This window comes from Saccostrea echinata, unplaced genomic scaffold (assembly GCF_033153115.1).
Source record: "Saccostrea echinata isolate AGI-Se365-2 ecotype Australia unplaced genomic scaffold, CSIRO_AGI_Sech_v1 ptg000006l, whole genome shotgun sequence".
NCBI lineage: Eukaryota > Metazoa > Mollusca > Bivalvia > Ostreida > Ostreidae > Saccostrea > Saccostrea echinata.
Window position 1 is genome coordinate 1,731,401 of NW_026889755.1, and position 27,709 is coordinate 1,759,109.

The 27,709-nt window shown below is 31.3% G+C and overlaps 1 protein-coding gene across 1 annotated transcript; it reads left to right on the top strand.

The window, feature by feature from the left end:
- Positions 1–374: 374 nt before the first annotated feature.
- On the top strand, positions 375–27,690 carry LOC133180140 (receptor-type tyrosine-protein phosphatase alpha-like). The gene is made up of 25 exons (XM_061314713.1): positions 375–507; positions 3,983–4,117; positions 4,210–4,350; positions 4,504–4,644; positions 4,752–4,892; positions 5,008–5,139; positions 6,204–6,341; positions 6,596–6,716; positions 6,876–6,970; positions 7,600–7,769; positions 8,180–8,267; positions 8,370–8,441; positions 8,773–8,811; positions 8,940–9,037; positions 14,341–14,469; positions 16,827–16,972; positions 21,147–21,282; positions 24,581–24,739; positions 25,002–25,095; positions 25,429–25,499; positions 25,806–25,940; positions 26,484–26,603; positions 26,690–26,838; positions 27,096–27,231; positions 27,598–27,690. Exons 1-25 carry the CDS (start codon positions 375–377, stop codon positions 27,667–27,669), a joined length of 2,991 nt encoding a protein of 996 aa, XP_061170697.1. The 3' UTR covers positions 27,670–27,690.
- Positions 27,691–27,709: the final 19 nt, after the last annotated feature.

A 27,709-nucleotide genomic window follows, 5' to 3' on the forward strand; every position in this document is an offset into this window, starting at 1 on the left:
TTGGTCAAGAGAGTCAACATTAAGTTTTATAACAAAGAAGTTACTTTAAATGCTGACATTTGTGAAACGTTGTTAAAAAATTACAAGTGACTGTATATCATAAGTACGTAATTGTATATACATGTATAATTAAATTTTTCAGGATTTCTAGATAAAATTGTAAATGATCATTTCTGTTTTCATTATTAGAACTTAATTCCAAAAATCTGGATTTTATCTCTAAAGTCTCATTTGATACAGAGGCCCCAATTGGGGAGAAGAAATTTAAAAGTTAAACGAGACTTACCTGGAAGGTGAAGTTTGACTGTAATTTCTTCGACCCAGTTGGGTGCCGAGGGATCAAATGCCCAACCCGAAGGCAGATCCCACCCGTTATGACCTACTTTGTTAATATTAATCCAAACTTTTGTGCTCTGAAGTATGAACCACGCGGTAACCTTATCATCTCATTTGATCCCTCGGCACCCAATTGGGTCGAAGAAATTACAGTCAAACTTCACCTTCCAGGTAAGTCTCGTTTAACTTTTAAATTCAATTGGCGACGGAACTTTATTCCATTATGAATTCTGTCGACGATTATGCAAAACCTTGGAATAAATATAAAAAGGAAGACCTGAACACTTTGTCAAAATGGAGTGTTTTAGAAATATTTTAGGAATGACTCTAATTCTTGGCCAAATTATTCGAGTATAACCTGGTTTGGCTCAGTTTACGCTTTATAATCCTCGAAGCGGATTATAAAACAGCGTAAACTGACCCAAACCAGGTTATACTCGAATAATTTGGCCAAGAATTAGAGTCATTCCTTATAATTTAATTTTAAAATCATTAAATAACTATGGGTGTAAAATTTCGTTACTTTTTATTAGTTCAAATTTGCCGCTGAATAATACAACCATAGTAACGGAAGTGATGAGAATCGAGGGGAGGTAAAAACTGATACATAGGCCTAGCAGCCATGTTGTTTGGTTACATGTGGTAAGATCGAATTATTGTTTGAAATTAAAGGTACATTTATTAAATCTGGAATTTTCCATGAATCCCGAGGAGTGGAAATGAGAGGATAGTATGGATACAGACGATTCAGCTGGTTGTCGGGGGGGGGGGGGGGTGTTCCCGTACCAAACCAGGTTATACAGAAATAATTTGTGTTCCTTTTTGGATATTAACCAATCAGAGGCTAGAATACAAACAAAATTAAATTATTTTAAAGGTTTTTATTAGAAAATTAAAAGCAAAATGGGGACGCTTGCTCCTCCTAGGCATCTGATCCCACTTGTGGAATTTCTAGGGGTCTGTGTTTTATGCCCTCTTCATATATATGTATTGTTTGTGAATTTTTTTTAGATTGATCATTGTTCGTTTTCTTAACCTTTTACTCTGTATATCAAATATTCTTTAAAAACTAAGATGGATCAGTGAGTGAGGGAGAATGGTTTAATAATAGTGCTCAAGAATTATTGTTTTGTTTACTCCGCATGGAAATAGGAACAAATGGGAGCAAGTAGAAGCACGTAAGTGAATGAACTTTAAGATTTGTTGATGGGGTTAATGAGAATTGATTTAATCATCTTGCTGATTCCTGATCATCCAATTTCTCTTCCTTTTGGACAACAATGCTTCATTTATCAGCTTATTTGTTTTATTTTGTATTCATTTAATCAATGACTCCTTTACAATGTAACGTTACACCTAGGTGATCGTTAAGGCCCATGGGCCTTTTATTGTTATCAAAATGTTGCTTCTCATAACATCTTAACCATTTCATTAAAGTTTGCTTGCAGACTACATCAAAATAAGCAGCTCTTTTAATGGATGTTTAAATTTATCATTTGCAGTTCCAGTGGTCATTAAAAATATAAATAATTACTTTGAAACCCATTCAAAAAGCCACTTCTTATGTTCGGTTATTTTTTTTACACTCCCATATCACAACAAGTTGCACAATCCAATATATATTTGTTTTCATGTTGGTGAATGTTGCCATTTACAGTCAGGTATTTCCAACTTCTGAGTTTTAATGGTTCAAAGAAAAAAGATCGCATTTAATTTCTCACAGTTAAAGGTAGTGCACAATATATAGATAGGCCATTTTTCTCAAATAAATTCTATTTCACTCTTTGATATTTTGTTTTAGGATACATAATCTCTTTATTTGTAATATGAAAGAAAATTCAACCACACATTTTTGCTTAAATACTTTGAATTATGGCCTATCAGACCCCAATGAGAAGAATGTGAAAACATTCGACTTGAGAATTTGCATGACTTAAAAAATAACTATTTGACCTATTAAAAATTTGTGTTATGCTGTTTATAAGGGTAAATTTTTTGTTACTAAAATTTAATAAAATATATTAATAGCGATATATTTGAGTACAATTCGATGTAGAAATAGAACATATATGGCCAGGGAATAGCAAATCTACAAATAAATATGCTGGACTTTATTTACTCTTTAGAGAAAATGTATAATTCATTTTTTATAAAGAATCAGCTATGATTAAAATGAACTCGGATAAAAATCTGTAAATGTTTCAAAATGAGGAAACTTGAACCAGTGGCTTCAGAAATTTTGGCGATTAAAAAAAGTAATGCAGAAAAGGTAAAAGAAATAGAAGATGACGTCTCAATATTTGATCTTTTACATATCGATATGACTCTGAACTTTATTGTACGTGAAGAACGTAAACTCCTTATATCAGGTTTCTGTGATGAATGGATCAAAAGTTATTCTGCGTTTAATAACAGACTGTCATATTGCATGTAGATGGCATAACTCATACAAAAATGTAGACTACAGAATGACATATATAGAGTGTTTATTATTTCTTACAAAATAAAGTAAAGACATGTCATACTTATTATTTTTCTAAGAAAGATCATTGACATTTTATTGATTTTATTCTTTTTTCTTGGATGTTTTATAGGTAATGATTTAAACAGATTTTATGGGTGTTTTGCACTACATTTAAACTAACTAAAAATTGCAAAAAATTGTATAAGATGCCATACTTTGTAAGATGTGAGACATTAATATACAGCAATGTATGTCAGCGTAAACAGTACTATAAAAATTGTTTAAAATGGTTTAAATACAGTATTCTTGTTTTGAAAGTTAGAAATGCAATAAAGAGAATGCCTGAATGAAGATACATGAAAAGGATTTTATAATTGTCCTTAGCGACATTTTTTAAGAATTGAATAACTTATGAAGTAGTTAAAATATTTTCCTTTAAATTCCTTTACTTAACAATATTTTCCATTACAGCTATTGGAATGCATTCTTCCAAAAATATTTTTGCTCGGTATATATTTAAACAAATAACATTTTTTGCCAAAAAACTAATTACATCACAGAAGAATGGAAATTCTTTAATAAAGTAATAATGTATGGAATTCCTTCAACTGCCTATATCTGCTTGAATTTGGTTTAACTTCAATAAATTTTCTCCCAGAGTAACCACTTAACATTTCATATATAGTGACATTGCATGTGCACAATGCTGCTTAAAATAATCTTTTGAAATCTTTCAAAATGCTTTTTTCTTGGCTTATTAAAGTTCAAAAGTTAAAAGCATCAACATTTTGTAAATTTCTTGTCTAATGAAACATACCATTTTGTTTACATGCACAAATACATGTATATTGTCCCATCCGAGGTACCGGTCTCAATTTCTGAATTTGGCCCGGGATTCAAAAGCTGCGACAATTGTCTCAGTTCTTCCTCCCGCAATGGGACTCATCATTAAATGATACAAGCGACAATTTAAAGAAAATCACATGTTTGAATGGTTATGAGATCGTTGTAAGGTTAAACATTTAATTATAGTTGGGTCTCTTAATACTGTAATATCAAGGATTTGTCTACCTGTACCTTTTAATTTTGTATGACATTTTGTGTTTAAGATAATATTATTTTTTCTCAAAGGTAAATAAATATGTACATGTAAATATGTTTCAGAACCGATATTTCTTTTAGGTTGTACAAAAGGAACATACGGTAATTTGTGCAACATACATTGCTCTAAACATTGTCAAGAGAACAAATGTAATATCATCAACGGAACATGTCTAGGATGTATACCTGGATGGTCTGGAAAGTTCTGTCAAACACGTAAGGTCTTTTTACACTAATTCAGTAGTTGACTTCATTTTCGTCTGTATGCTTGCAAATCCTTAAACGTATCTTTATACATGCATTAACAGCATGCGCTAGTGGATCGTACGGTCAAGACTGCAAATTTCGCTGTTCGGAACACTGTCAGGATGGTAAAACCTGTAACCCAGTGACTGGAACCTGTGATGAAGGTTGCGCTTCCGGATGGACACGACCAAAGTGTAATGAATGTAAGTTTTCTGAATTTATTCATACTTACTCGGCTTAGAATTGAGATAGAATTAATCAAAAATGTTATTTAATCAGAGAATATTTTAATGGATTCACTTTTACTTGTTTTCATATTTACATGTAATTCTATTTTTGTTGAATCTCAAATACAGCATGCAGTTATGGGCATTATGGACCAAACTGTGCTTTAAACTGCAGTGGACATTGCTTAAATGGAAACACTTGTAACAAGGAAACAGGGCATTGCGACTCAGGATGTACACCTGGGTACGTCGGATATTTGTGTGATAGAGGTATATATAATTTTTAAATTTGATCACCTCATACATTTCAAATATACCAGTTTCCATTTTGATGATTTCCCCAAAACGAAATATCTCTTTATTTGTGTTTCCAATAGTATGTAACCAAGGCTGGTTTGGTGACAGATGTACTCAGCGTTGTAGTGGACATTGCATCAATAAGAAAACGTGTAACAATGTAGATGGTTATTGTCCAAATGGCTGTCAAAATGGCTATTTTGGGAATATGTGCGACAAATGTAATGTAAAATTTTAATGTGTATTTATAAACATTTTATGTGTACATTACTTTAAGGTTCTTATTTATCTTCTGTTCTATAATGACTAACATTTTCAATGAATGTTTCATTATAGCTTGTACGGCAGGTTTTTACGGTACAAACTGCTCTAAAACGTGCTCTCAGAATTGTAATGAAAAATGTAAACATACCGATGGATCCTGTTTGTGTAAAATTGGTTGGACGGGTTCCCCAAATTGCAGTTCAGGTAAATAAATGTTCATGTTTTCAAATGGATTTCTTTGCCGTTGATTTAGTTGAAATAACTGCGAACGATAGTATTGTTCTCCCGCCTACCTCAAAGTCAATTTTTAAAAGTTAACATATTTGAATGATTTTTCATATCTATATAGATATTTATATGAATTTTCATAAAACATTACTTCTTTGGAAAAACAAAGAGAGATAACTCTATAATTTTGGTAAAACTTGTGTTTTTCACTATAGAAATCAACGGAAAAAGGAAAATATTTTTCAAACATCTTCCCCCCTTCCCCCCCCCCCCCCCCCCCCCCGTGAAACAAAAATTCCTTTTTACAGGTAATATGGACTATCATTTCACAAATTCAAATACCAAATCTTTTTTGTGTTTCACGGGGGGGGGGGGGGGGGGTCATATGTTTACAGACAAAAAACTACAATTTTTTTCACCAATTTCAGAGGGGTTTATAACTAAAACATTGTATTTTATTAATAATATATATTTAATTTTATATGAGTAAAACATAAGAAAAGATTCAAGGAACATTTATTCATATCCAAGAATATTTTAAAATGTGGTGATGCTTTAAAGCCCGATTTCAATGAAAAAATATCGTCTACCCCCCTTATTTAAAGAGCTGGAATTAGGGGTAATTATTTAACACTGGTATTAAAATTATCAGTCAATTACAATTGAACTGTTCTTTGCATTTAAACAAAGATTTTACGGCCAAATTACCATTAGTATTGAATTAAATGGATGTAAAATGTAGGCGGGAATCGAGAGTTAGCGTGCGTAGTTCTTAAGTAAAAATATCGGCATCTATATATTCGAAAAAGCACTTATTTCATTCAATGCAAAGAGAACATAATATTGGAAGATTTATTTTTCTCACATTTTATATGAACTTAGCCAGATGTTCGTCTTTAGTTATCTTTCAAAAGAATTTCAAAACATTGAAATCAATAATGAATGAATGTTGTTTCTAAACTCGATATGCAGGTACTATATTTATTTCATGTTTCAATATGTTCCATAGAAATAAATTTAGCATAATTTTACCATTTTAGAATGCCCTCAGAATAGGTATGGTGTGGGCTGTATTCATTTCTGCAGCCCGAATTGTGTTAATGATACTTGTGATAGATTTAATGGAAGTTGTACAGAAGGTTGTAAAGAATCATATTTTGGAGAAAAATGTAGTGAAAGTAAGTGTAGAAATATAATGTTTTCCTGTTTGACTTGTCAAAAGCTTGAATAACGGTCATAATTTTATTTAGCAGCCTTCATAATCATGAAAATCTAAGACAAAAAAATTTTTACACGCACATGAAGTTTCTGATAGTGTTATTCCATGACTAAGCCAATAAAGACATATTAAGCAAAGTGTTCTTTATGATGAACGATGTTTTTGCAAAAGTTTTTATAGCATTGTTTCATGTCTTTTTACTTTATTTTGAAGAAGAGGGAACTTTTCGCCTTCACTCTGATAGTACGTCTGTGCAACCACTTACCATTGGTGCGGTTTTAGGAGCATTTGCCATAGTTATCATCCTAATTGCACTGCTTGCTTTATTTATGCGGTAATTTTTTTCTGAAATTTTTGTGAAATGCAGATATATAACAGTTCAATTTTACTTGTCATTTGCAAGGAAAAGCATAACGTTGCAATTATTCGGATTTTTTTATGCTAATTAAAATGGGTCATAAATCTTAAGAGTATTTGTGTCTTTATTTCATAGATTCCGACAAAGAATACACAAAGGAACCAGCAATGCTTCTGTACCGATACAAATGTCCACAGTAACATTCCAAAATCAAAAAGCTGCAGGTGCAAGTAAAATTCTTTTATTCATTTGAAGTTTATTTGATAGTTTATTCTTTACAAAAATGTAATAAAAATTGTTCTTAAAAACTTATGAATTGGACTTTCTGCCCTCTGAAATTTTGCTTGAAAATAATATACATGTATTTCGAAACCTTGAAAAATGAGTTCTTTATGTAAACAAATAACAATGTACCTTGCAAATGAAATATAAGATTAACGATTTTCGATAAAATAAGCGACTCACTATGTATTTAAATACTGTAAGTCGTTTTAATTCCATGATGTTAAAATTTCACGATTTCTCAAAAAGAACCAATAGCGATGGTTTAATTTCACGCTGCAAGAAATTAATTTAAATTTCGTATAAGCATTTAAACGTTTTGAAAACTAATGTTAGCATTCACTATGGGCTTAATTTCGCGGGAAAATGATGAATTGCGAAATTAAAACAATCGTGATTATTTGCCAATCTACAGTGCTGGGCCTTTCTTTAGTCTGATAAATATAAAAATAAACAAAATTTTTATGCACACATCAATAGCTAAAAAAGCAATATTTACAGTATGGATCAAAGATTTGATTTTTTTCCCTTCAGAGGCAGGTAAAATTTATATATTAAATTACAATTTCTTTTTCAGCATTTACAAAAAAGAAAAGTAAAGAAAGAAATGATCATCAATTACATAATGTCGAAGAAATGGCTAAGAGAGGCCCACCTACAAATAAAACCATTCTTACAAGGAATTTACAGACCATCATAGCCAAAATGTCTGCTGCTGAAAATGCTGGATTCAAACACGAATACCATGTATGATACATATGTTATATCAAATAATATAAATATAATTTTCCTTGAGTATTTACAATTTGAAATATGTTATGTACATGTTAGAATCAAACATTCGAATTTAAAAGTTATATGTTCCCATCTTTTAGCTTATGACGATTTTGTGCATTCATGTTGTGACATGAATGCAATATTTGACAAACTTTGAACAAAACAGTAATGTATGCAAACACACTTATAACGAATTGAAGCTTTTAGCGAAGTGATTTTCATTCCCCCATGACTTTAAAATATATTGTAAACTTATTATATTTAACGATTTACGCTTATAATAAAGCAAAATCGGCCTCCCAGGAACTTCGTTGTAGGTGCGTTTTATTGTATGTATACTTCGATATTTTCCGTGTTAAATATTTCCTTGAACTTTATAGGAAATTCCAAGAGGAGAATTGCTTTCCTGTGAAGAAGCTAAGAAGCCTGAAAATAAACCTAAAAACAGATACACGACTACATTTCCATGTAAAAATTACAACTACGGTATTCAGTGTACATATGAAATCATGTTCCCCTTTTTGTCATGAAAAGAATAAATTATATTGTGTTTTTGATGTTGTTTTATAGATGATCACTCCAGAGTTGTATTGAAAACCGCGTCTCCAAATGAAAGTGACTACATTAATGCTAATTATATTGAGGGAAGTATAATTATAACATTTTAAGGACCCAAACCGAATATGTACATAAATCTTTGTTGAAAAATAGGAAAAAAAGAATCTTCGTTGGCTTATGCTAGGGTAATGTGAGTTGTCTTGTGTTAAGAACAGAAGCGATACAATTTTTTTCACCATGAAAAATTTATTCCCAATAAACAGATTTTAATCCCTCGAATCATAATGCTTATAAAGTATTTGCTTTTTAAATTCATAAAAGTGTCCTCTGGTATGCTTTAGATGATATGTTTTGAAATGAATTTTAACTTCCTAGCTAATTTTGCATGCGTTTTATATTTACATTTTACGTCAATAGGATACACAGAGTAATCTCAAGTATATTGCAACTCAAGGTAACTTTATTTATGGATGTAAATATGATCACTAATAAATTACAAATATATATCTCCCTAATTGTCTTAAATTTTGAGAAATTTGCGTGATGGTGCTATTCAAAAAAATATAAATAATCATGTTTCAGGCCCAAAACCCAAAACAGTTGTTGACTTTTGGAGGATGGTGTGGCAGGAATGTGTAACCGTAATTGTTTGTCTGACAAATCTAAAAGAGGGGGCAAAGGTTTGTTGATTAATCATGAATAGCAACTAGATCACCGTAACGTTTTATCGTATGTATTTCATCGACGTAATCTGAATTACTTCCTGTTTGTGCGTTCATGTATATAGAAAAAAAAAGCTTTTTCATTTCACTTCAAGTTGTGTTATAACAGGAAGTTTATGTCTGTAATGTATAAGTAAAATTCAAAACATATTTATAAAATATTATTTATATAAAAAGGAGCCCCTTTGAATAAAAGGTAGTAGCTCAATGTTTCTTCTCAAAAGCTGTTCGCGGCTAGGATAAGGCTGTCCGTAAAATATCAAACTGTTCCAACTGTAGGAACTTCTCCGATCTACTTAGATATGACGTCATAATAGCATATGACGTCACGTCACCGCATACTTGAGCTAACATTTACATTCCTTTCACATGACATGTAAAGATTTTTTAGTATTGTTGTTTGAGTCAAGTGTCTTGATTGTTCTTTAAGCTTAAGTGAGCTTGTCATGGTGTTGTACATTTGCAATTTAATATCGTTATTCCTTTAACTTGTCCGATATACATATATTCAAACGATAACAAAAAATGACTGTGAAACGCTCCCACTTACACAGCCGTGTACAGAGTTAGAATTTATAAATCGTTTATATATGTGACTGGCACAGGTGATTAATATAAGGATAAATTTAAGATATTATTTGTGAATATACTAGAGAAGTATGTCCTTTTACTGGATTTTGCTGGGGGATTGTATGTTATTTATCCTATTTTCTATAAATTGCGATAAAGAGTGGAAAATGCCCCCTTGTACGTGGGTAAGTTGAATTTCTCGTGGAATATTTTCTCAAGAATTAAAATTCAGACTTGCCCCCAGCACTTTATATGTACCAAAGATCACAATTGACTTATGTGACAAATTTTTCTCAATAATGTTGTTTTGCACTTGTGCCCATGTGATTTTTATGCAACATTTAGGAATTTATAAGTGTCTGTCGCGAGATCAACAAAGTCATGTGACATCACATAAATGCATTATTATAATACCTGATTACACTCTTATCACAAGTTGACTGCAAATTCAAACAAAGATTACAAATTGAAATTAAAATCTAGCTCAAAATAAAATGTATATTTTAATGCATATTAAGCCTTCGGACAGCCTTAACATAGCTGCGTTTTTTAAAAAAAAATGTATGCAATTAATCCGCCACTTGAGTCAGTCAAATGAACTTCATCTGTTTTTGTCTGTCATCATGCGTTGTCGTTACTCCCTGAAACCTACATGTAAGGGATCCAGAAACATAAAACAACACTACAATCTGCAGAAATTGTCTTCTGTCTACGTGGCATTTAAAAACAAACTGTTTACATGATATTAATTATCAGAAAGCACTTAACTAAAATTGTAAAAGTTATTAGCCTTGGATTCAAGACTCAGGCTTAAGAGTGTGGTTAAAATTTGTCAGTCATTAAAAATGCATTACAAGTTAATCTTGCAGGCAAACTGCAGGCAACATGATTGCATAATTATAATATGTGCTTAACCTCTCATCAAAATTTCTTACATCCTTAGCATCTGAGTCGATGGGATTAATTAAACCCCACGCAAAAAGTTGCGTGAGGTATAATGTTTTTGACCCGTCCGTCAGTCAGTCAGTGTGTCAGTCAGTCAGTCAGTCAGTCCGTCAGTCCTGGTTTTATTGTCAGCGCAGATATTTAGGACACAATGTGTAGATGTGCATATTACCAGGAAATTCCGATTCCTTTATTTTTTTTTCTGGGAATTTCGGCACTTTTCAACTTAGATTTTTGGCCATATCTTGAATATAGAGATGAACAGTTTGTCAGCGCTACTCCTCTTAAACCGCTGCACAGAATTTGGTCAAACTTTGCAGATATTTAGTACACAGTGTGTAGATGTGCATATTACCAGGAAATTCCGATTCCATTATTTTTGCCTTAAGAGTTTTGACTATTATTGAAGAAACTTTCCAGCTAGGTGATAAGTCCAACCATTTTTTTTTATTAAATGATTTACTGGATTTTTTTTTTGAAAAATTGGGTCAGGGGGATAAATAAAAATAAAATTCCATATTTTACGCAGTCGATTAAAAAAAATAAAATTGGAATAAGTGTCTGATTTTTTTATTTTCAATTATCCAATAAAAAACTGCCAAATATATGGTTTGGAGCTTAAAATATGATAACCGCAAAACAAAAATTAAAGTAGACTATAAAACCCTCATGAGAAATGGGGGAAATCTAAGGAATTTCTTATCAAAATATTCATCATGACCAAAACAAGATGAACAAAGAAAAAAAAGTTTATACTGAGAACCTCACTATGCTTAAAGTACTGAAAAAATCATGAACCAACAAGTCAAAAATGGGGAAAAAATGTTATAAAGAGAATGCCAATATAATATAAAACCCAGAATCATGTTGAAAATGTGTATGTTACAATACAGCATATGGTTATGCATATTATTAAACTTCTGAAAGCTTGAAAGTATTCACACATTAAATAGCGTTTCGTTTGCAGTGTCTGTTTATATCTATTCTAAAACAACCGTATTTAACACACAACAAAATACTTCTGAATTTACAGTCTGCACAGTGCTACATTTGATCTTTTTAAAATGTTACAAGTTTGAAACGTTTCTTGGATATACATGCAAGTTAGATACGTCACATTTTATTCTTCACAAAATTCGAACGTCTATTTTCGATTTCCATTCTTTTATCACGTTCATCACAGGTATCAAAATTGTAAAGGAGAACTACTGTATACGGTACCCAAAGCGAAAGTGACAGTCCTGTCAACATATCCTCTAGTAAAATTATGCTGATCATTTCTTTTTTAACTCCTACTTAAATTCGTCATTGGACATACTATAATTGATTTTTCCTATTAGCTATGGTTGACTTGGAAAAACTATCGTGTATAAGGACAAAGTATTCTCAACTTTTGTAAAATTTGACATTTCTGCATCAATGTTGGCACGTTTTATACACTTCCAAAACGGTTGATAACAAACGTAAATTGATTGGATGATAATAATGGCTTTTAATAAAGCAGCCAATCAGAATTGCCGACTTATTTGCATATCATTTTATTTTCTTAGTGCACTTGCATTGACTATCGGCGGGAAATTTAAAAATAAAATCAACAACATGGACTTTTATTTTTATTTGGTTTTAGCTGAAATTACAGTCGGCGCTCCCGTAAATCATTTTATTAAAAAATGTTGGCTTAAGGAAATCCACTGAAATCAGCTTTTGTAATGAAATTTTATGTGAAATATTTTATGACCTTAAAAGACCTCTATTGATTTTGAGATCAAAATATTAATGATTTAACACACACACACACACACACACACACACACACAAAATCTTGGATAGTTCTCATCCTCCCCCACCCCCACCCCCACCCCCTTAAATTGGCGCTTTGCCTTAAATAATTTCATTAATACAGTATATAAACAAATTCATATGAGTAAATCATAATTTTGTTTCCATCAATTATTTAAATGTGTAAATTGTCTTGTGTTGGACATGGACTTCACATGGAAATCACTGAGGAATTTAAATAACAGTTTGTCAGCATAACTTCTGCACTGAATTTCCTGAAACTTTGTAGGTATTTCAGACGTAATGTATAGATTTGTATATGCTTGATTTTATAAAAGAATAAAACATTTTTATTAAATGTCATCAAATAGATAACCTGTTAAATATAATTAACTTCAGATATCTGGAAAAAAAAGTGAAATTCATGGTCCTCTGACGCATAGTTCAGTCCGAGATGTCAAAGTTGGTGGAATTAAAAAATTATAATATTCTAGGAATTCGAAGTCTTCAAAGCAAATTCTTTAAGTATTTGTAAGAAACAGATAGTTTTCTACAGTCATAGGTATACAAGTCACCCCACTCCTTTCGGACCTGTCAACAATTTTTTTAAACATTTAAACATTTTTTTTTATATATTTTGAGGTCTCAAACATCTATAAATTTATGTTAATACTTTTTCTTCTTATTTTTTATCCATGTAGGTAATGAAGTTTATTATACAGTGTACGAAATCCTTACCCCTAAATCTTTTAGTGCACTCTGATTGTATATAATATTGATCATATGATATATGATAATGATTAAAGAGCCCTAATCAAACTGTAATTTTATTTTATCATTGAGACTTGAGACACATCCTAATCAGGTGAACATCGATGCCTATGGGCCTCTTATTATTTTGTATAACTTTGAGACCAAATATATACACTACGAGATAACGCTTCCAGCAACTGATTTTACTTGTTCTTTCCAAAATGTCAATCCATTGAAATTTCTGAGTGAAGAGTTTCCAATAAATTAATTATATTTAAAAGTAAATGTACTGGAAAGTAGACAGGATGATTAACATAATAAAGGTGCTCACTACATTAAATTTTTATTCTTTAAAAAAATATATTCTAATATAAAAAGGATTTAAAATTTTTTTCAGCTCCTTAAAAATTTCTAGCTTTTTTTAAAGATGAAAAAATTTCTACATAGCAGCATCTCAATTCAGTAACTTTTCTGAATATTGTTATGTAGTGTTTCTTGTTCTCCATACCTACCAACAAAATATTTTCATTTGACTTCAAAATTTCCAAATTTTTTTTCTTTGGTTTTTTGATTAAGTTTCTATAGTGTATAATGATTAAGTACACTAAATACGTCAATATTTTAATATCTTTATTTACTAATGAAATTACACTCTAGAACTTATTATGAATATTGAAGTCTTATTGTCTCTTAATTATAATATCAAAACATTACATGCAAAACTTGGAGTGAGATGCGAAGACGACGAAAAATCATTAATTGAAAAGTCCAACTGAACAATACAATTGTGAGCAGAGTAAAACGGTGATCTCCGAAAAGAGGTGTGATCAGTATCAGGAGAAAATGAAAGAATTAGTTTGAAAGTAATATTGAAATTACCTTCATTAACTATGGTCAATTAAATATAGTAGAAACTTTGAACGTTAGTTTTCTTTAGTATAGTTTTGTTAAAGATCGCTCTAGGTGAGATAATGTTAAGATAGAAGATCATGGTTTATGCGTCTTTACATTGAAAAAAAAATCATTATTTTTTTAAATGTATATAGGAATACGCGTTTATATACTTGTACGAGAAATATTTAAAATGTTCTAAAGTACAATTTACTTCATTATTTCTTAGGCCTTATTAGCACCATTTTGCAGTTTTGATTAGTGTTTATATCAGATTTCATGGGAGAAGGCTGTGGTTAATTGACATCTTATTTTTCTTGTAGATTAAATGTACTCAATATTGGCCGAATATTAACGACAAAATGCAGCATGGTATTTTTATAATAAGAAACCTGGAAGAGAAAATATGTGCTAATTACACGTCCAGACGCTTCAAAGTGTGCAACAATCTCGTAAGAAGTTATAATTATATTAATTACAACGCCTAATTGTGAATTCATTTTTTGTTTGCAGATACCATTCCTATACAAGTAGAAAAACATTCTTATTAATATTTAATGTTTGATGCTTATGCTTATAATTCTAGAGATTTTTTTAGAATGAAATATTTTCATGTTTGATATATTTACCGAATAGAAAGATTCTATGTATATGTATATATGTAGATGTTTTTTCTTTATTGATTGATTTTTTTCATTGATTTTATTTATTGCTATGTATTGAACATATATTTGAATTAATTTTAATGTACTACATACAAATGCTAACAATCAAATATACTTTGTACATATTGAGAGCAAAACTCGCAGTTTACTTTCCTCTAAATCAACAGAAATGTTTTTCCCGACAAATTAGAAAACGCAAATTATAAACAGGTTATCTGGTACAAGGCCTTTCTTGGACAGGCCTACAGTTGAAATTATTATAGCTGTATCACATGATGAACATCTAAAAAAAAAACACAGAAAAAAGAAAGAACTGAAATTATTTTTTATATCAAGCAAAAAAAGACAGCATCCGAAATGTGATCTTATTTAAGCAAACGTAAAATCAACATACCTATCTGGACGGTTGTCATACGTTTTGCATTGTCACTTTCCCTTGAAGTTCTTATATAATTTCCCTCGATTAACAAATTAATTCAATGACCTCATATGCATTTATTCCTCGTATTATGGCGGGTCTAGATGCAAATAGACAAATATCCACTGTCTGTTCCATATTGCGTTATGTTTATTCAACTTGTAGGCGTTAATATAACACAATTGGAGTAAAAGATTGCAATAATTTGAATGATCGACATCGCATCAAAAATGCACGGTCAAAAAATGTGCACGATAGCACGGGTCTTATATACTCCATGCTGAAGGGAAAATGCCATCTTACGATAGATGCGCATGCTCATGATTATTTTTATTTGGTTTAATGTAAATAGACTCAAAATTTCCATAAAAGCATATATATCTGCAATTCCAATTAGGTTATACTTAAAATTTGTCTTTTTCTGCATTTTTTGGCATTATATATACATGTCATCAGCTCAAAAATATGAATTTAACGTTTTCTTTCAAACAACTGTATATGTATGCAGGATTTTAAGCATTGAAAAATGTTAAATTCTTGTCTTTAGTTCATGAAATCTTGTCTGCACTCAAGATCAGAGTAGCTAGGATTATCTAAGTCTATGAAACGCACAGCATGGACCAGTCTTATTATTCTAATCAGTAGGCGCTAGCATATTGTTCAATATCACAGCTCCCTGTAGCGCTACCAAGCTATTACAATCTTGAAATCACCAATGGATATTAGAATTAAACATGAAAATTGAATTATATTATCAAAAGAGTAATACATATATGAAAGAGAAAAATCGAAAGAACATTATTATATGAGTAATACGTGTATGAAAAAGATGGGTGTTCAGGAGGTATTTATGATCCAAGGAATGTATAATTAATCAAAATTATTCATTTGAAAAATCATGTCTACTTTGTTAAATTTATTTATTTATTTGTTTTTTTTTCTTCTGTTTCAAAAATATCATGAAGATCCGTGTTTTTAATAGAATAGTCTTTCATAAAATACATTGTTACGTCATACATATTATGACATCACTCTTTCATATGTTTTTTAATAAACAACAAAAACAATTTCACAACAGTAAAAAAAAGACATATCTCATCTTTTTCTGTTCTGTGTGTATTCTTGAACAACAAATCCCCAGTTTTCCCTTCCAACTATACTGGAAATTGAAGATGTTCTTACCCTCATATTATTTGTCCATCTAGCTGTCTAAGTGTCTGTCCACAGAGAAAAGGGGGGTGGGAATGAGAATTTTGAGATTGATTTTGGAGTTTTCAATACTTGAAAAAAGTAAATGAATAATCTTTATTGGAATTATTGAGGAAATTTGACCATCTGTGGCACACATCTATCAAGGATTCCGTTTTTGTTTTTATCAATAGTATATTTTATAACTGAATCTCACACAGTTACATTGCAAAAGAAGACAAAAAGTTCTCCAATACTTAGCGGAAACATCCTTTCTCTTATTGGCATTAATCGTTTTATTAATGTTAATTGGCATTTATTGCCTTTGTAACTACAATTATTTGCATTAAAAAGAAGAGCATGTTTTTTGAAAACGACTTAAAAAGAAGAATAAAACAGCTTATCAGTGTATTTACAGCTAGAAAGCTGGAATATAGGGTATCATTTGTATATGATGACAAATAGAAAGCAATTTATAAACCACGTAAAGAGCCAACAGAAAAGAAATCCACATAACTTTCTTATTTCTTAATTGAAGGAAAGAAAAGACCGTGAGATGCTGATGTTTCACTACACAAGATGGCCAGACCATGGGGTTCCTGATCCACTAAGTCTTGTTGTGTTCCATCGTCATGTGATGAAAACGTCACCACAAACTGGGAAATATATATTGGTGCACTGCAGGTTATATTGTAATATCTAATTATTGAATTTCATTACATTTATAAACTCTCTCTCTCTCTCTCTCTCTCTCTCTCTCTCTCTCTCTCTCTCTCTCATCGTTTAAAAATTCGTTCTGTGAACGTACTCTTGCGAACCTAATCCATTGTAAGACAGGAACACGATAATGGAATATAACTATTAGCAGGGTTCTTCATCATTTCAAATATAACTGTGACGCAAGACGTACGCGAAATTCAAAAGTTCGTGGTAATTTTTGGGACCGAATTTGAGAAGTAACCACTGACTAAATTGAAAAACACAGAGCTTTTCTGAATCACTAGATAATTTTTGTAAAATATTTTACAAATTGAAAAAAATTAATGATAACTAAAAACAATTGAGGGATATCGAATTTAACTTACAATAAAAGAAAAATTGAAACGTTACCGTTATATAAGTACTTTATGATACCCCCGCCCTTTCCAACACACCAACCTACAACATACTTATAAATTAACAAATATAAGCTAACAGAATCTGAAATAACAAGTTTAAAGTGTGAACCTGCTTTTTTTTTTTTTTTAGAAATAACTTTTGTTTACAAAATGTAAATTATACACATTCAGTTTTAGGACAGAGGAATTTCTGGTTGGTCTCACAATCAGGTTTTCATCTATAAGTTTGCATTTTTGGTCTCTGTTGACTAAGGTGTCTTAAAACTGGTGAATTATAAATACATTAGCTGTTTTGGGTCATAAAATAATATTTTGATGGATTTATTATTATTTTTTCAACTTTACAGAGATACATGATTACGATACACGTAGAATGTTTGACTCCTATTGTGAAAGCAATTTTAGGGACGTGGTAATTTTAAGAAAACCTAAGTAGTTTTAAGACTTAGAATTAAAAAAAATCATTTGCAATTACCGAGAAGTGCGAAATGAATGGTTTGTCTTTTTTCATTCATGCGTAAATTCCAACGAGACAATCGATTGTGCAAGCCAAACTATGAACCCTAATTAGAGTAAAATAGCGGTTAAGCTTAAGAAAAGCAGTTTATAATTTGAAGATTCATTTTTAAGTTTATGAATTTATACATTATTTTCATGAATAACTGTGACAATCTTACTGTGGTGCTAATATTTAACTGTGGCGGAAGTATGCACTGATTTTTTTTTTTACTTTGGCTCTATAAAATTTAACGCTGGCGGGGCCGCCATTTTAAATTGCCCATGGATATTCCTGTTTTTTTAGACAGGAAAAGTTAATGATGATCGGATGCCACCCAATTTGTTGTATAGTTGTTGGTCATTAACGTCTAGAGTCAGGAAAGCATCCAACTGAGTATGAAACAGGTGTAACAGACCCCAAAGCGTTTTTTTATTTGAGGTTCACTGGGCTATATCGGGTTGACATATTTAAAAAAATCAAGCAAGCAGAAACCAGATTTGCCAAATATATCAAAAGACTCAAAGCGTCAAATTCCTACTTGTACTTAGTGCAGGGGAAGATGATTTTCGAACTATGTTTCAAAATCTTGGATAAAAGTCAAACTAAATAAAACTGGAAGTTAAAATACATGTATGTTATTAAAATCGAAAAGTATTACTTTAAATAAATGTTGAGAAGTTAACTCATATTCATATTTACTCATGAGCTAATCTGCTCCAGAGTGCAAAAGTATTACGCATTTTCGAATGATTTTCTTTGCACCATGAGTAAATCCATATATCATCTACTGTTCTATTATTTTTGTATTATGATCCCAAAAGAATGGTTTCATACTTCATGAAGAAAGAGAATTCCTTCAAATGTATAAAGCAATGTGATTACAGTTCATGTATAATGTTTTATTGGGCTTAAAATTATAACAAAGGCCACAACTGGTTCTAAGTGATGTGCTTGAAAAAAAAATGATTAAAAATGGTTGGAGAAGTTAAGAATTGAAGAAGAGATTGATTTTTTTTCATCAGAGGAAGACTTTGTAAAATGCTTTATCTAGAAAAGCATAGATTGACCTCGTAGCACGCTTTGTTTGCTTTCACACAGCATTTCCCCTCCCATATGAATATTCAATGTTGCACCTGGCCCTGACTTGGTGTAAATATGCTTACAGGTGTATTTTTTGCATATATGCAGGTGCGTTTATACAGCAAGATAGCCAAATAAGTATATTAAAATATATATGCAAATTATTACACATGAGTAAAGACCGACATAATAACAAGGCTTAAGTATCTCATAATGAGTTGACGAGTCTTGTTCCTATCCAAAGGTCAAGTGTTCGAAAGGTCAGTGTGATCGAGATTGGACCTAAAATAGAATGTTTTGTTTTAAGATCAGTAGAACGAATTACAATAGGACGCCGATGTGGCAACTTTGTATTATACAAGCGTACCTTGCTAATATATATCATCGTATTAGTTATGTACTCAAATATTTCTGAAAAAAAACATGGAATGCAGTACACTTTTTTGTGTATGTCACAAAACCTTAATGTATCTAATTCGTGCATGAGAGCGCTAATTCGACAAAAAAAAATGCATATTTTATACAGTAGAAAACTGGAGCTACATGCACGTATTCCTTTGTAATTATATTCATATCTTCTTCGCCATCTTTTAATTTTGTACAACACATAGTTAAGATACAATCAATTAATTGGGTGTGTTTAATTTGGAAGGGAAAGACATCACACTAAATCATTTTAATAAATATTATTACAGAAAACTATTTAAAACATAGAGTAAAGCTATTTTTTAAAAGCTATTCTTAAATTTAAACATATTTAGAACTATATTCAGTCCTTCTTATTACTACAGTTAAACAGCTCATTAAAAACTCACGATATTCATCAAATAGTAGAAGCAACGCAATATTACTTAAAACTTGATATTACGAATTATTTTTATATGTTGGAATGCAATCTTAAAAATCCCTGACAATTTTTTTACTGTATTTTATTCCATGTCTCACGGTATTTTCTATACAACTATTTTTGCAAAAGTTATGCTTTGAGCAAAAGATATTCTATTGAAATTCTCAACAAATCAGCGTTCGCCTTATTTATACATGTAAGTATTCAGGCACATGCGCGTTATATATCAGATTATTCTATTTTAAATGTGACACAAAAAGGCGAGCCAACCAGTAGTCTTTATCAAATCAGACCAGTACCGGACTAGTTCTGTGTGAAAAACTGCAAATTCTCTAAGGAGAGAAAAAAAATGACTTTTACTTGAAAATTGCATTAACATTGCTAAGCATATCTATCTTTGAATATTTATCTAAAGAAAACATGACTTTTTTATTGCATATTTAAGGCTCACTTTTTAATCATGTATTTCCTTCCTAATGAATCTACTGAAAATTTTACGTCATACACACTGTTTGTCACCAAGTAAAATTTGTTAATTTTAGAATAGTACAATTAAGTGATCTATCTGTACAAATATCGGAAATGCTATTTTAGTTCTAATCATATATTTCGAATTATACTCATGTTCATTCCAAAGCTTGGATCACTAAGCAAATTTTATAATAAAATAGATGGAATTGAATTCAATTGCTGGTGTATTTAACATTCCATAGATTAATTAGATTCATATTGACATTTTCTGGTTTTCATTTGATGAAAAAAAATTAAACTTTTTAGGGCTGATGAACTGTTGAAGATCTGTATTCCCTCTTTCGTTTTGCTTTTAAAATTAGTGAATACAATATTTTTCTAAGTAAACAATAGGCTGGTTTCATATTGCACATTGCCGTTCATTGCTTATTTCAAGTCCAAGAGCCCTTTATGCAAAAAAAAAGAGTTTAATATAATGACTTTTTAAACATAGCCTATCGCAGGGTTGTATGTTTTTTTTTCTGGAAGGATTTACAACAATTGTTATGTCATTGTTTTTATGCTAAATGAAAATATGGAATACGTTGTCGTTATAATAAATACAAAAGGCTCACGGCGAATATGACCGGTCTACGGGGAATAATTACTTCTCCTAGGCACCTCATCCCAGCTGTGATGTTTTCTTGGTGTCAGTACCCTGATCACTATTTGTAGTCTTTACTGTATTATCTATATTGATTCTGTTCTTAATCTTCACCTTTAATGTTAAACAAAAAAAAGAACCATTGGAAAGTGATTGTGATGTAGCCTTAATGAAATATTCGCATGATGTACTTCTTATAGCGCTGGAATTGGAAGAACCGGAACATACATAGCTTTAGACGCCCTCTATCGAGAAGGGAAGAGAAATGGTCAAGTTAATGTACCAATGTATGTCAGGACCATGAGAAAAGACAGAATGAACATGATACAAGGCGATGTAAGTTTATATTTCTATTTTATCCCCCCCCCCTGAATTTCATTTGGAAACGAGACGACTTTAAATTTTTATTTTACATTTTCTTTTTACAAATTTAAAAGTCCAAGTCTCATATTAAATTTGATGTAAAAAAAAAAATGGTCATTTCTGAAAATCATTTTTAAGTTGTTGTTACCACCACTAGATTTTCCGTAAACACTTGTATTGATAAATCAGCGTAAACAATAAAAGAATTAAGAGGTGCTTCTATGGTTGTTTTAACTTCCTGTACATGCAATGATATGTACAATACTTTCCGCATTCTATATCTAATCGCAACAGGAAGGCAATATTTCTTCTTCTTATATAACATTATTAAGCCTCTAGTAAACAAAAAAAACTTTAAGTATTATGTAAAGTTTTCTTTCACATAGTTTAAAACAAATTGAAGTAATATTTCCCTTTAATTCACTCGTCATAATGAATTTTAAACGTAACTAGCTAGAAAGATTTCCTCATAGTAGCCAGTTAAAATTCTTATGTTGAATTTCCTCCAAAACCCTTCCTCGAATGAAGAGAAAAAGAGTTAAAGGTTAATAATCTTTTCCAATCGTGTCCTTGTAAACATGCAAAGAACCTTCCCTGTGTTACCTGTTCAAACATTTCCTTGTTGGTAAAGCTGTCTAGAAAGACGAATTACACCATTCTTTTTTTAGTAACTTGGCAGCAATAATTTTTTTTTAAAAGATAATCCCATTTTAAAACTCAATTAAAGACGAATGGATCGTTTATATACAAAACGTTATTTTATATTAAAGAAGAAAGGATCGTTTATATATAAAACGTTATTTTTTGAGAAGTTAATTTTTTTTCCAAAGGAAAGACAATCTGTACGCTCTTTTGCCTTAGTTAACAACTCTGTGTAAATGGTATATGACCTACATTAAAATTATAAAAAAAACATATATATTTTTTCATATAAGAATCAGTATGCTGCATCACGCAGCATATCTGAAGTAAATGTAGTTATTCTAACGAATTACAAGCAGTCAAATCCTTTGTCAACAGTTTTCTTGTAAGATAAGTATTTAGTAAACATTTAAAGGATTTAGAAAATGTCTAGAAAAGACAAAGAACTATATTAGTATTGCACGTAAACGAATAAATATGGTGTTAATAAGATTTCCAATGCTGAAATGCAATATACAATCTTTTTTTTTTTTTTTTTTTTTTTTTTTTTTTTTCTTTTGCCATTTCCAGTCTTTATGCTACTTTAATTACCATTTGCTCTCAATTGGTAAAAAAGTATAGGATTCAGTTTGATTAGTAAACTAAATATGATATATGGAAAAATTGATACAGAACTTCGATATCTCGAACACTGATATCTCGAATACCATGGATACATCGAAGTGATTTGGAAGTCCAAACACCTTATTCTTTAAGTATTTTACCCCTGATATCTCGAATCCTCGGATATCTCGAATTTTTTCCTCTGTCCCATCGAGTTCGAGCTCACGAAGTTTGACTGAATTTGCAAATGAATCATTCAAGATAGTAAGAAACAAGATGTGTTTGTGAAACACTGATGCCCCCGTATGGCAACTCATAGCAAAGGTTAAACTTTCCCAAATGCAAATCATGTTGGTACCCAAAGTAAGGACTTGTCCCGAGGAATATACCTGTGAAATATGAAAGCCCTAGCAGCAACCATTGAATAGATATTGAAAAGGTTAAAGTTTTTCAAAAGTAAGTCAAACATCAAGGTCAAGGTCAAATGGTCAAAAGTAATGGTGCCTAAGGAAAGGCCTTCTCACAAGAAATATACAGGTGAAATATGAAAGCTGAAGAACCAATCATTCAAAAGTTATGACCAAGGTTAAAGTTTTTCAAAAGTAGGTCAAACTCCAAGGTCAAGGTCAATGGATTACAATTGTTGGTATCCAAAGAAAGGTCTTGCCACAAGGAAAAAACATGTTAAATATGACAGCCCTAGCAACAACTTTTCAAAAGTCAAGGTAAAAGTTTTCCAAAAGTAGGTCAAACTGCAAGGTCAAGGTCAAAGGGTCAAAGTTGTTGGTATCCAAATGAAGGTCTTGTCACAAGGAATGATATGTGAAGTATGAAAGCCTTAGCACCAGACGTTCAAAAGTTATGGCCAATGTTAAAGTTTTTCAAAAGTAGGTCAAACTCCAGGGTCAAAGGGTCATAGTTGTTGGTGTATAAAGGAAGGTCTTGTCACAAGGATTACATATGTGAAGTAAGAAAGCCCTAGCTCCAGACGTTCAAAAGTTATGGCCAATGTTAAAGTTTTTCTAAAGTAGGTCAAACTCCAAGGTCAAAAGGGAAATGAAAGCCCTAGCACCAATTGTTCAAAAGTGATGGCCAAGGTTAAAGTTGGGAAAATTTTTGCAAAACTGGGTCAAACTCCAAGGTCAAGGACAAAAGGTCAAATATGGCGGTACCCAAAGAAAGGTCTTGTCACAAGGAATACACATGTGAAATATGAAAGCCATAGCTCCAACCTATCAAAAGTTATGAGCAATGTTAAAGTTTTTGCGGACAAACAGACAAACAAATAAACAGACAAACGGACAGACAGGGCAAAAACTATATATCCCCAAATCTTCGATACGGGGACATAAAAAAGGAAAGAATTTCAATCAATTGGAACATTCAATTTAATTCTTCCTTTCTTCTATTTATCGATAAAAATGCTGCTTTCGTCCGCCTTATTTCACAGAAGGGCAAGTAAACCGTATTATAATTTCATGAACGGTTATCTTATTTCATTGGCCGGGTGATAATTCAAAATACAGAATGGTACCTTCTGAAAAAAGATACAACACCCTGATGGTGATATCGTATGGCAAGGGGCTCAATTACTTACAAGGGCTGATATTATTTTTAAAAAAGTATGCTCGCGCAGATCACCATAGATTTTTAAACTGCATCAAGCCTTAGGGACTTTCAGAACACTCCGAGAAAAACATTGTCAATGAGGCAAAGCCGACAGGGTTTCGTGCCTCTTTGATATCTTGTCAAGGAAATTGTTTTTTTTTTATTCACTCCTAGAAATCTTTGTTCACAATGATTTCTCGGGATTCAATTTTTTTATACTAAAAACCTACTAGCAATATTTATATTAAAAAATTGATTTATTTCAGATTCTAGTTCCGATTTTTGCCTACAATATTGTGAAATCAAAACAACATATTTCTTTAATTGAGTATATCATGATTTTAAGCATATTTGACATTTGTACATGTTTATGTTTAGTATCATTCTTCAATATATATTACAACTTCTTTTCCATCAGGACCAGTACAGAGTCGTTTATCTCGCACTTTGTGAATCGTTCAGTGGTAGATCCAGATGTTTGACAGCTGAAAAACTCTCACAACAATCGCAAGATAGATCTTGCTACACAAACTGTGGGGAAGTTGCTCATGCAACTTCCTTGTCGTCAGAGTTCCCGGTAAATTCATCGTACTTAGCAGAACACAATGCACTTTTTTTTTTATTTGTAATCAAATCAAAAATAATTAATATGATTCATATACGGGTAAAACCTATCGAAATGATTCCCATTGAAATTTAATAATAGTTGTACTTTTTGCACATACAACTTTAGATGATACCAGTAATCATTTAAAAAATCAATGTAGAAATCTATCACAAATAAAATTTGCTTTAATTTAGTTGTACAGTGAGTACATGAGTTTATTCCTAATTTGTAGGAGTTACTGTCTCTTCGGATAAAATATGCAGAGAAAGATTACGAATCTGGACATACAAACATATCAGCCAACTATACAGAGAGTGTTTTGCCGGGTAATCTTTAATATTCTCTACATCAATTTCTAATTCCATGTATTTTCGTTATATTGGAATTCTGTAGCAATATCTAGATGGAAGAAAAATAATAAAATTTATAATCTTTGTAAATTTCTTGAGGTTTTTGTACAATCGACTAAAAATGCAGAGGTCGGTATGCAGGACATAAAATTTTTCTTCTTTTTTTTTTTTACATCAATTCTTTGTTGTCTAGTACGTGTTGGAATTGATGGTAGAAATATTTGGAAAAAAAAATATCCTGCAAATAACATTGTAAATTTCTTCAAACTTTTCCTAAATATTTTAACCATTTTAAAACACGGATTTCAGTGGAAAAGTTCATGTGCTATCTGTCCTATACAAAGGGAAGGAACAACTACTACAACGCTGTTCTTCTACAGGTCTGATATTTATAAGTACACCATTATAATGTCCTAAAGTGTAATTCTTTCCTAGTAACATGAATTAAAATTATGTCTTCCATATGCATTAAATGGCTGATCTAAAAGATGAGACGAAAGATTTCTCACTTAAAGAGGGTAATGATTTTCTCAATGTCTGCTTATTAAACCATATATTTAACGGGTTTTTTGTACATATATGAAATAATTTTTAATATTTAAATATTAAATCCAGCTTAATTTGTTCTCTGTGATTACTCATAAACTTGAATATACTCGTTCTTAAAAAAAGGAATTTTTTTCTAGTCTTTCACTGAAAATGACTGTCTAATCAGCGCTCAGTACCCACTTCCTGACTACACTGAAGACCTTTTGAGACTCATCAGAGATTTTGATGCTCGTGTTGTGGTTTTCCTAGGTCTTTTGAAAGAAATAAAATCTGTATGATAAACATATCTGTAATTGAAAGAAGTAGTAAGAAAATAATATATAAGTACTTTTGATTTAAGAGATGAATTTAGTTTTTGAGAATTCATGAGGACATGAACTACAACGCTTCACGCGGGCATATTTCAAGAAGCGCGTTAACGCTTCATGTTAAATATGCAGGCGTGAAGAATTGTAGTTCATGTACTTCATGAATTCTCAAAACTTAAATTCATATCTTATGTTTTTATTATATTTCTGATGACTTGACACACATTTTTGTGATTCAAAGATCTTTTTTTTTACTCCAATCACATCACAATCGAAATATTCTTACTCATCCCATGGTAACTTATGAGAACATGAACTTTTTCTAATTTGCAAAGAATCTTAAGGCAAAATGCATGGAAATGTAAATATTTTGATATTGAAGTGCAATAGATACAAAAGCTTAAGGAAACCTGTAAGTGATATCATTTCACCAAAAAACGGATTGCATGTAATCTCCTGACATTCTTGCTTAAAACAATCAAATAAATTTGTTTCATTTTTTTCCAGTCATCTCTTTGGGTTCCATCAAAATCAGAAAATAAAACAGTGGGCAGTTTTGTACTTAATCTAGCAACATCAACAAATTCAATAAACTTTACAACCCGGAATATAGTTTTGCAGCCAAAGGTTTGTTTTGTTTACATATCATAGTTCTTTTTAACTTTGTATCCGAAAGGCCATATGTTACATGAAACTCAATTTCAATGTTGTAGGGAGGCAGCGACATGACACTAACTGTAATGGAATGCAAGACCTGGAAAGAAGGAAGGTTTCTTACCGACAAAAGAGTCTTACTTGATGTGGTCAAAGAGGCAAAATCAGAGAAAGATAAGCAAGAGGGGAAAATACTTGTTTTGTCCAGGTACGTCTCAGCTCTGTATATCTTCAGGCAATTGTTTCACTATATTCTGATGAAAATCTACTCGTGAAACATATGTCAGTAACACCTTGACGTTTTAGCAATGAGTTCCAGCTTTGTTTTATGGACGTCAATATGCTAATCAGCTTGCACAGAAAATGTCTTCACAACTAAGTAATTTTCAAAGCAATTATTTTCAAACGCACATGAATTTCTTGTTATTATTTTTTTTCATGTGCTTCATTACCTTTATCTGCTAGTGATGGAGCTACACGTTGTGGAGCATTTGCTGTTGTCTATAACGCTCTGGAACAACTCTCGATGGATAAGGAAGTGGACATCTTCACCATCACACGACAACTTCAGATCCGTAGACCGGAGTTTGTGTCTACTTTGGTGGGTGCTTTTACACTCTAAGTACGCGTTAGATTGAACTGTAGATTATTGTGATCTTTTCAAACCTTTTCGATATTTCCACCTGCATTTTACTTTCGTTATTTGCAATGGAGCAAATTGTAAAATCTGATTCTCTTGTAAGTAAGGTTTTAAAAAGAGTTCTTAAATTTGAGATAAATCTATTTTTGTCTTAAGCTTTCCCTGTTACAATATACATTCTTAATCCCTCGAATGCATAGTCCAATTATTTAATGCTTAATAACATGTTTTGATTTTGAATATGCATATCATTTATGGTAATCCCATACTGCCATACTGAATAAAGAAAATTTTTACTAGATGTAACATTTTATTTTCTGTTTTTAGGAGGAGTACCAGCTTTGTTATGATGTCCTTGCAGAATACATGCAGAATGACAGTGTTTACGCGAATTGTTAGACAAAGGGAAGAAACTTTTATTTTATAACTTATCACATAA

Bases quoted from the DNA above. Each gene is read 5' to 3' on its own strand.
- LOC133180140 (XM_061314713.1), top strand. From the start codon at position 375: ATGACCTACTTTGTTAATATTAATCCAAACTTTTGTGCTCTGAAGTAT. The intron at 8,268-8,369 runs GTAAAAATTACA...GTTGTTTTATAG, and splicing joins ATACACGACTACATTTCCAT to ATGATCACTCCAGAGTTGTA. The intron at 8,812-8,939 runs GTAACTTTATTT...ATCATGTTTCAG, and splicing joins CAAGTATATTGCAACTCAAG to GCCCAAAACCCAAAACAGTT.